The 10,988-nt window shown below is 40.3% G+C and overlaps 1 protein-coding gene across 1 annotated transcript in view; it reads left to right on the forward strand.

Moving 5' to 3' along the window:
* Positions 1-233: 233 nt before the first annotated feature.
* The window catches only part of AMBP (alpha-1-microglobulin/bikunin precursor), an 11,335-nt gene continuing 580 nt past the window's right edge, over positions 234-10,988 (forward strand). Inside the window, exons 1-9 of the mRNA XM_018556743.1 lie at positions 234-458; positions 2,304-2,446; positions 2,862-2,938; positions 4,300-4,413; positions 5,023-5,124; positions 7,012-7,049; positions 7,139-7,214; positions 8,830-8,997; positions 9,517-9,690. Of these exons, the coding sequence (XP_018412245.1) occupies positions 234-458; positions 2,304-2,446; positions 2,862-2,938; positions 4,300-4,413; positions 5,023-5,124; positions 7,012-7,049; positions 7,139-7,214; positions 8,830-8,997; positions 9,517-9,690 (1,117 nt within the window). The remainder of the gene's footprint in view (positions 459-2,303; positions 2,447-2,861; positions 2,939-4,299; positions 4,414-5,022; positions 5,125-7,011; positions 7,050-7,138; positions 7,215-8,829; positions 8,998-9,516; positions 9,691-10,988) is intronic.

The following is a 10,988-nucleotide window of genomic DNA, read 5'->3' on the forward strand; positions in this document are numbered from 1 at the left end:
ACGGCTTTAATGAAAGGAACTTGTCATAGACTCAACTGCTGCAAGTTAAAAAAGTAACATAAAATAAATTATTGATTTTCTGTCTACAAAGTGACCAACATCCTCATCAGCCCTCATAGTATTTACTGAAACCTGTTCTGTCGGGATAGGAGGAGCAAAGTTGGGCCTCCTTTTTTCTTCTTTTCTAAAGGTGGATCAATATTTAGTCTGCTTGCCATTGGTGGAAATCGATGATGAAATGCTGGGCACTGGGCACAGGTCTTTGTACTCAGGGTTCTCGGACATTAATCTTTGAGGATCTGGTGAGCAGTACAGTTTACTTCTGGAGGAGAGGGATTCAGACAAAGAACATGAAGACATACCTACTTTTCCTGTCTGCCCTCCTGGCACTAGTAACTGGCAGCCCTGTTGAGACGGAGGTCTCCATCACACCCCAGGAGAACTTTGATGTCACCAGGGTAACTTTCTGACTTCACTTAATTGTGTTCCTGTTAATGTAGAAAATGGATGATAACAACAGTTTACGTTCTTCCACCAGTCCCACTAATTGCATTTTAATCATTAGGGATGCACAGAGTGATTTCAGCATAATAATTCAGCCAGGAATTTACTGATATTGCTTTTGGATTCGGTTTACCAAAGTGAAACTCTCAATATAGCTCACTGAGAGATAATGAGAGTGGTACAAGAAAAATCCCAGGATAAAGCCCATTGCACAAACAAGCAAGAATCACCTTAATTTGGTCTCCGCTTGATTCCAATGCATTTAGCTAAAATGAAAAAATTTGTGTAAAATCTCTTGATTCTCCACAAAAGCACTCCATTTTACTATTCACCGCTACCAAAGCTTCACAATTAATTTTTTATCCTTCTGTGTTCCTTCCCACAATTAGTAAAGAATGATTTTATTGTTAAATATGTTTCTGCTGGAGGAGAAAAATGTTGTAAATAAGTGCTGCGGCTTTTCTGTTCTGCTTAAATTTCAAATTTATATGATGTATCAATCTGTTTCCAAATGATAAGTAACAGGCGACTAAAATTATAGAGAGAGACATTACAGCCCTTTTCAGAACTTAATTCTAAGTGTCAGACCCTGACACAGGTAATGCATTGGATGAAATGTTCTTTATTTCATTTTCAGATTGACTACCTAATTTTTTTATAATCAGTTAATTTTTATGAAAGATTTTCAATATACAATACAAAAACCAAAACAAAAGACAAAGAGAGACGTCTGGTTCCTACAAAGTCACAGATAACTAAAAATATACAATGTACAGACTGCCTATTTTAACATCACATCTGGATTCGAGGCTAGTAGCAGTTGACCAGTACGGCGGGTCCAGCATTTTAAGGATGAGGGTTTTAACAAGTATGAAAAGCCATCATTTTTTTGAGTTGTAGAAGGGTTAGAACCTCCGTCACTTTCTTGTTTTGTTGTCTGTGCTCACAATGCGGAGATTCGGCTTCCCTAATTTTCATGATGACCATTTTCTTTGGTGCAGAAAAATAATGAGAAATCCTAACTTTTGTAGGTTTCACAGGAACAGGAGATGCAGGTTAATCTTCTAATGGGGTTTTGACCATAACTGTGTAAAAGCAGATATCCTCTTGCTTCTTGCTGTGTTTTTGAGACAGGAGGTAAAGGGCAATCTCCCAGGCAGTATAGGGAAAATGTAGAAAAAACAAACTGACGGGGTCCTAACCATCCCTCACTCTACCCAAAACTGTGAAAAAAGTTTTGGCTTATACTTATGTAAATATGTAGACTGTCATTGACAACCTCCCTCTGAAAATGCTTTAACGTTCTTGGCTGTGTCTGGCTTGAATACCGTGTGGATCTCTGACCAAAAACAAGCATGCAGCAAACAAAGTCACAAAAAAAGGGAAAGCTCCTATACTGCATACGTGGTCAGAGAAAAAGTACTAAAGCAACTGGACTGCTATGGCAGCCAGTACAATAACATTATTGAAGGAGTAACAACAATGTCCATATACTTTCAGCACAGTTATATTTTAAGGATACAGATGTAAAAATACACTGTCACATTCCCATTTAGGACAAAGTAACAGTAGCCCCTGATAACCCACCCCATTCATGTATATTCACCTATCGCAGCACCCTTGCCTCCTCCCTGCTGCAGGACTCCACCCTGGGTAAGCTCCAGTGCTGAACAGTGTGGAAACTTACCCAAGTGGGTGAAATCAATGCCCCTTCGTGTGACCAATGTTGTAAAAGATACAGGAATTATGGGGCTCACTATTTAGCATCTCTTTTTTCTGTTTCTGTTTACCTTGTTAAGATATATGGCAAATGGTATGACATCGCCATTGGCTCGACATGTTCGTGGCTGAAGAAGTACAAAAACAAGTATGACATGGGGACTCTGGAGCTCAGCGAAGGGCAAACAGATGATGAGGTCCAAATTGTCAACACAAGGATAAGGTGAAAACTTACATTACTTTGTGCAAATTTACTAAAAACAGGACAGTTTTCATTTTTATATTATAAAATAAGTGCAGCTTTTTAATTTTACTTCCCTGTATTATGTACTGCTCTTAACTGTATATTTCCTCCATAGATGAGTAATGAAAACTGTAAAAAAGAAAATGATGTTTTTTCATAGAAAACAGATTCCAAATATTGTCTTTCTACTTCAGATTGAGATATGAAAGCTCAAATGTAACTGGCTGCTATGAGTATGGCTTCCAGTCTTCTTAAAATAGCAGTTCCAACTGCAAAGAAATGCTGTACATTGTACAACACTACCATCTAGTGGCAAAATAGCAAACTGCAGAGATAAATATTAAACAATAACAATATATCTAGGTACTTATTGATCATCTCATACTTCTTGCAGACATGGAACATGCACACAAGTTACGGGTGCCTACCAGAAGACAGATGTCCCTGGAAAGTTTAATTACTACAACGCAAGTAGGTTTATCTTATTCTTTCATAAAGTGTTTCAAAAGATGCCAAAAAGTTCTTAAGCAGAACCAGTCACAGCTGATCTAATTCAAATCTTAATACTGAGCCTTAAAAGATTAAAATTGCACAGAAATATTTATATTTTACCTTCCCTTGGCTGGTAGAGTCTGACTCTTCAGTTTAAATGTCACAGGTAAAAGTTCAGCCAAAGTGGGATAGCTGCTTCCTTTTCAACTACTTTACATCCTGCACTGTTTCCCAGCTCCTGGGTGTGTATAACAGTGTCAAATGACACAGTTAAGAGGAACATAAACAACTATTGGATACTAGTATGCACTCTAAAGCTGACCATGCACTCAGAGCTGGATTTACTCTCTCTGCTGCCCCAAGGGCAGGTTCCTCAATTTGCCCCCCTCCTCGCCTAAGGGTTGGTGTTAAATTATTTTTCTTAATTTTTGTAAAACTTTTTTTATCACTTTTTTAAATTTTTTAAATTGTTTTTAAATTTTAAAATGTTTATCTATCTTATTTTTTCTCCCCCGCATGCTGCATACAAGTGATCTCGGCGACATTTCCGGGATCACTTGCACAAAAGCGTTTCGCTCTGCTTGCCCAAAGCAGGGCTAAATGTAGAAACAAAATACCCTCCCGGTGGGCGGAACTGCATGTCCCAGTTGTTGGGAGATAGGAATTCCACACTCCTGCATCCCCTCTACTCCCTTCTGCCCCAAGGCTGGGCTTCGGTTGGCCTTGTGGGAAATCCGGCCCTGCATACATTGTTATATTTTTTTGTTCGACCTGCAGGCTGAATGAAAAATGTATAACAGATTTCTCTATCAGCCCTAAACAGTGAATCTCCTGCTGGGTTATTGTATTCTGACAGTGGTGGGCTTGCCAGTCCCATAAAACCTGAACATTGATGGCAGCCAATTGGCTGCCGTCACTGTTCACCCTAAAAGTTTCCAACCAGCCAGGCGGGAGGCTACAGAGGCACCCACTGTGAAAATTTTGGCTGGTTAGTCGAGAACCAGTGGAAATTCGCACAGTGTATGGCCAACTTTAGGAGCTGGACGACATTGTGTGATGTCAGACAAATGACAATGAAACAACTGTCAGGGTTTAGGTGATTTAAAGTTTACCAAGGCAGATATTTTTCATAAGTAAGGCTACACCTTACTTACCTAATGATAATAATGAATATCCAGAACCTGGTCTAAGCCTAATCTTCCCAGTTCTCATTGAACCAGAGACTGGCATTTTTTGGCTCTTCAACGGCCACCCAGCAGGCTCAACTTGAAGTGTCTTAGTGGCTGGAATCTGTCAGGTTTCCTGTTAATAGTTTATGGATTTTTCTTTTGTTCTTACAGAATGGAGTGCACAGATCCAAAACTATGTTGTGTTCACCAATTACAATGAATATGCAACAATGCTGATGCGTAAGACAAAGAGGGGCGAGATCACCACTACAGTTAAGCTGTACGGTGAGTATGATAATAGAGAATGGGCCTAATCTATTGAGAAATGTAAAAGCCACTAAGCACAGGCCTACAGATGTCACATGAACTATACAGGGCCAGGGTCCTTGCTTTAATTCTCTCCAGGGGTTCTGTATGTACGTTATGTTCTCCCAATAAGTCTCCTCCCAAAATCCAAAAACATATTGCTAGGTTACCTGTCTTCCACTCAATGAAATGTGCAATATGTGTGTATGGCTAGCAGATCTTTTGTCAAGAATGGAAGCTCTCACAGAGACCATCCCACCATATATACTCTGCTACATTAGTGATAAGTACTTGAAGAAGTGTCTGCTCCATTTTCTACCATGTTGGAAACCTGTATGCATACAATTATTGCTTCCAATATTGCAGTTGATTGTTATCACCCCCATTGCATGTCTCCAATGTTACATCCTTGATTGCATTGCGTGTGGTAACCCTATATCTTCTCCATTCCCCAGGGATAGGGACTGATATCAATAGTTCTATGAACTCTAGAAAGGGCTGCAGGATCTCTTGGCAGTAAATCCATAAATAAAATACAGTCCACAAGCAGGGTATTTTTTAAAACGTGTAGGTTGTTCTTCACTTTAGGACGCACCACTGAGCTGAGGCAAGATCTGATTGAAGACTTCAAACAGTTTGCTATGGAGCAAGGAATTGCAGAGGACTCCATCTTCCTCCTTCAAAACAAAGGTACAGCCTAATAATGTTTTCATATGCATTCCTGTGCTGCCGTGTTTAACATATGATTACAAAAAAGGCCTAGGTATCTGTGCTCAGAGTACAGAGCAGAATGCAAAGATCAGACTTGCTGGGCCTGTCATTGTAATACTTGAGAAAGTATGACCTGGTGTTTCATAGGAGGAAACATAGGCAGGACATCTCCTGTACGGAACCCGAAAAGACACTGTAATATATTGTACTTTAAAGTCTTTCTGACCCCCCCAAATGGAGGGGTGATCTGCAGATGCTGCACTTCAGATGTAGAGCTGAAAACTACCTCACTTTGTGGCCTCAAGTGTTTCCTCCTGGGAAACTCAAAAATATGCTTGCCACTAACTCCAATAGATGATTATGACATCAGTAATAGTAACTGCTAATAATCTGGATACCCCAAATATGGATTGAAGGACCCCTCTTGGATTCATTACATACGGGATGCGTGCATCTGGTGTAGATAAAGCAATCTTCTCTTTCTAGTAGCATTACGAAGGATGTCTTTCTTTAGTTTAATATACACTGTATATTAATGTTATATGAAGCTGAATGTTGTGTTACCCAAAGCAGCCAATCAGATGTGTGATTTCTAAAGTAGAAAAAAATAGAGCTGAACTTGATTGGTTGGTATAGAAGGTATAGAATGTCATGCAGGCTTATAACTGACATAATATTGCTTTTCTTTTATATATTGTTGTTGTTCCTACATTGCTGTCTATGTATGTTTGCAAATATTCAATAACAATTTAAATGGAAAAAAGATAGGTCATGCAGGCAGGGAAGTGGGAGAGCAAGCATGTACTGTATGTCAAATGCTGTTGGGCTGAGCCTATGGATGAACGTATCTATGTAGAAACAATAACATTTGTTTTCCAAAAATCCTGGGGTATCTGGCAGTGTCTCCTGCTATACATAGACACATGATTGTCTCCATATCTATCTATCTATCTATCTATCTATCTATCTATCTATCTATCTATCTATCTATCTATCTATCTATCTATCTATCTATCTATCTATCTTTGTAATTGTATTACAAGTAGATATATGTATCTTACCCACTAGGGGGAGCTCTTGATGACTCTGCAATTACTCATTCTCTATTAAAGGAGAACTATGATGTCGGTGTTTTTCCCCATAGTTCTCCTAAGGGTCACGGGAGGACATAAACTAGCGTCCTCCCGTCACCCAAAGCTCAGTATACTGCGAGCTATAGCTGAGACCGCCGCAGCCGGGATGGATCCCAACAATACTGTCGATATCCACCCAGCTGCGTTATTGACAGCTGGCTCTGCCTATCTAGAGGCAGAGCCAGCTGTACCCGCCCCCTCCCCGGTCCGTTCCGCCAGTCAGCGCTGGAGGATCGGAGAGGGGGGAATCCCTGCAGGGAGCCGTGAGTGACAGTCACGGCTCTCTGCAGGGACATGATCGAGAAGTGAGCGAGCGGCGGTATGTGTTTGCTCACTTCCCGATCTATTGAGCCGACGTGTGACGTGTTTCATTGTCACATGTCGGCTCGAACTATGAGGTGAGTGAAAATCACTTACCTCATAGTTCTCCTTTAAGACAAGATATCAGCAAGTACATTGTCAGCCCACTCATAGATTTGCATTGTAAGGAGGAGTAGTAAAGCACATCCATTGCAGCACTACAAAGCCTAAAGCAGTACCTGTGTACGTTGTGAGCAACTATGGCTGCCACCGCATACGTATATCATTATAAAGTATACATAGAAGGAAGGTTTATAAAACACTAACACACACTGATAAGATTATTTACATCAAGTTAGTCTCTTCTTCATGTATAACTAAACAACGATGAGTATATATCCCCTTTAAGGCCAAATGTTGTGTTTCTGCACAGGTGAATGTACTCCAGGGGACATCGAGGTGACACATGCGGTATGTAACACTATTATTGCTCATCTTCATCTAGTTATGGTTATTTTGTCAGTTTCATCTTGTAAACTTATATATTTTCTTGTAAGCAGAGAGCTGCACGTTCAGTGGCCGAGGAAGAGGGCTCCGGAGGCATGGACAACACCCCTTTTACCAAAAACAAAGCTGGTGGGTGCCCCTCTTAGGCTGCCATCTTTTTAGATCAATATGTTTTCAGGTTTTAAAGGTGATCTGTTGTGGTTTTTCTATTTTTTAGTTTTGAAATATTTTGCCATATTATAGTTCATATACCCTGGCAACATATTCAGTCAACAGAGTGTGCACACATCAGCATACCAGACAATGCAATCGGCATACTAGCTGAACGACAACTGTGTCAGTTCACATCAGCTTGTAAGCGCCACTCTGAATGTTCAGTAATTGTTTTCAAAACTTTTAGTAAGCTCTGAATGTTTTTCTTGAAACCTCTTAAAAGTGTTCTTCAGCTCCAGTCCCAGAGCATTGAATACAGATTTTAACAGGAGTGCTGACTGCTGCTTCAGCACTGTGTAAAGTTTTCTAAGGCTGGATTCACACTGTTCCGTGTTAATACAGCACGCATGGTAATGCACAAGCGTAGGTGTGAATGGACCCTTCTTATTTACCTTCCCCTTTCTGCATTGCATAGATGTGAGCCAGCCACATAAGAAAGAATGGGATTTCTATTTGCATTGCATCTTCATACAACAGCATGCATGGTAATGCACAAGCGTAGGTGTGAATGGACCCTTCTAATTTACCTTCCCCTTTCTGCATTGCATAGATGTGAGCCAGCCACATAAGAAAGAATGGGATTTCTATTTGCATTGCATCTTCATACAACAAAATGCTGCATGAAAACGGAGTGTGAATAGACATTAAGTGGTCTATGTATAAACAATTTGCAGTTTCCCAGTTCAAATGTAGTGTTGTAGTAATACATCATGGTCACTAGATGGCGTTTCCCCTTTCTAATGTAGTGTGCTGTTGTAATAATACATTATGGCCACTAGATGGCGCAGAGAAGCATAAAAAAAACTTGTATCCTATACAGTATAGTATATACTATTCAGCTCCATCTAGTGGTCATTATGTATTATTGCAGCACTACAATCGAACTGGGAAAAATACAGTATATTAAGAACATTTGTTTTTGGCATTATTCACCCAAAATAAACGTTCACAAATATTTGCAGGGGGAAGGGCCCACCTAATTGTTTATAAAAAGACCCCCTAAGTGTCTGCTGAAACCTTATAGTTTATTCCAGTATACCAAAGGTCGGGCTCATTAAAACCCCCTAAAGAATATCCTAAAGCACTCAATATTTAAAGGAAAAAACTACCTTCACTACCCATTCCTTTACAACATCTTTATGCAAGATTACAGGATGACGTTAGGGTCCAACCTTTTTTTTTGGGGGGGGGTTAAGTCTAGATAGTGTAGTGTAGGTTTGGGGACATTTTTGCCTCAGGGGTGAGAGCAACAGGAAGTGAAAGGAAATATTTAGCAATAAAAACACTTTTAGTATAACATGGTTAGACCTCTGATAGGCTTTTGTTGCTGTGTCCAAACTGTTCAGAACTTTCCTCAATTCCTATGCAGGTGACAGTTGGACAGGAAATGAGGTGAAATCTCTAAAATGAAGCCAAAGACAGAAAGAAAAACATGGAAATTCCCAGTTCTCTCAAAAACTAACAGAGTTAGGCTGGAGTTGCACATAAGATGCAGGGCCCTGATTTCTAATCTCTTGTTTTCTTTCATTAGGTTCCTGCCACATGCCTCCGGCTGCTGGTCCTTGTTTAGGATCCAACGATCGCTATTTCTACAACACTTCATCTATGGCCTGTGACAAGTTTAAATATGGTGGCTGCCTGGGAAACCCTAACAATTTCTTTACTGAGCGGGAATGCCTCCAGACGTGCAGGACTGAGGGTTGGTATGGGCTGCTGGAGCCACTCCATTATCATTGAAATGTCCTGTACTACAACCTGACCATGGCAAACACAGGGAGAAAACTTTAAGGGTCTAAGTTGACGGGCTTCGGGCTTGTGTCAGTGCCTTTAGTTTAACACTGAGATCATTCAGAATTTTTTGACAGGTGCATTTGACTTGCAGTTGACCTCCTTCTGACCTGCATTTCACCTGGTTTTGCATTCTCATAGACATGTATGCCAATGCAAAGCCTTCTTGAAGTGAACAAAAGCCGATGGACACAGACCCTTAAAAGCTCTTTCCTTAGGAGAATTTGTGTTGTATAGTTTACAAAAGCAGGTCAGATTTCAGAGACTGTGCCAGGGTTTAGAGATCTGTCCCCATAACATTTTTCAATGTTAGCTGTTCATGGGGCTGAGGTGATGCAAAATGGAGTAAAGCTAAGGCCGTTTCCTCTTTCTTTCTTGAGCAAATGACAAACAATTGACAACTGAGCTGATATTCTCTTCTTAATTGCAGCCGCTTGCAGGTTACCTATTACCATAGGCCCATGCAGATTGTCTGAATCCCGCTGGGCGTTCAACTCAGCTCAAGGCAAATGTGTTACCTTCCTGTATGGAGGATGTAAAGGAAACGGCAATCACTTCTACACAGAGAAAGAGTGCAAGGAGTACTGTGGGGTTCCCACGGGAGGTAAGTGTGCATATAGTGGAAAATTATAGGAATTTTGTACCCCAGCTTCTCCACAGGTAATTTTTTTTTTTTAAATTATACAAAGATACAAAGAATAAACAGCTACAAATTCACAGAAGGATTAAAAAAATGAAAATAGTCAAATATTTTCAGGAAGGAGATTAAGAACAGTACACAACAATTTATATATACATTTTTAAAAAGTAAAAACAAAGTTATGAACAATATCCAGTAAAGTAATCTTCAGGTAAAGCAATTTGAGATACTGCATAGTATACATATTGTGGGAATAGGAGATCAGGGATGGAGAGGAAGGATGCCCTGTAACTATTGCACTGAGCCACTCTGGAAGCCGATCTAGTGTTTGAGGCTATACAGGATGTTAGTGGTCAGAGGAAGGGAAACAAGAACCAGAAGAAAATGGAAAGCGTTAAAGATGTTAGGGTAGCTCAAGAAGGACAGGGTTGAAGAGAGGGAAAGATGGGGAGAAGACCTCAAAAAGGGGCAGAAACAAGGGGGAAAAGCGAAAAAGTGCCCCCAACTGGGTGATACCCAGGGATGACCCCACTAGCTCCTATGAGAAAGGGGGAATAGCATAGGCTGATGGGGTGACTGGAGAAGTCCCCGCAGTGGGTGGGGTCTAAATAAATGGGGAGATTGTGATATGACATAAGAAAAGAAATATTACGCAGTACGAGTTATGAGGTAAGGATCACATAAGTGGGAGAGAACTTAAACAAATGCCAACGCGTCCATGTCAAAAGGAAGCGGGTCATGGTTTCCTGACTGGTATGGACTGCTGACTGCTACTACCTGGATATTGGTAAGCCATTCTTTCAGGTGGTTGTGGATGTTTCCAATGTCTGGGTATAACATTTTTTTGCTGCATTTAGAAGATACATGACAAGAGAGGATTTAGACATATGCAGAGGTGCGGCAAAGTGATAGGGCAAAGTGTCTCTGGCACCTTCACAATCTGGCACACAGTGATAAGAATGATAAGGTCATGCACTTGAGTCCCAACTTTTTCCATGTTCTAAAGTTCGAACTCGAACCGAACTCAGGTGTGTTCGGCCCATCACTATCAGTGAGTATAGCTGAACTATATCCCAAGGCAGCAATGCTCAAATATATATCATTACTGACTCTTATGGCTTTACAGGATGACTATCTAGTATTTTAGTTACTTGTTATGTTGCTGTGTTGAACTTTTATTTTTATCAACTGTTATTCCCTTAAAGTGAACCTGCCAGCCATTTTTAAAGTCCTGCCTAAGAGTGATATATATATAGATATAT

Source organism: Nanorana parkeri, unplaced genomic scaffold (assembly GCF_000935625.1).
Source record: "Nanorana parkeri isolate BGI_ZX_2015 unplaced genomic scaffold, ASM93562v1 scaffold251, whole genome shotgun sequence".
NCBI lineage: Eukaryota > Metazoa > Chordata > Amphibia > Anura > Dicroglossidae > Nanorana > Nanorana parkeri.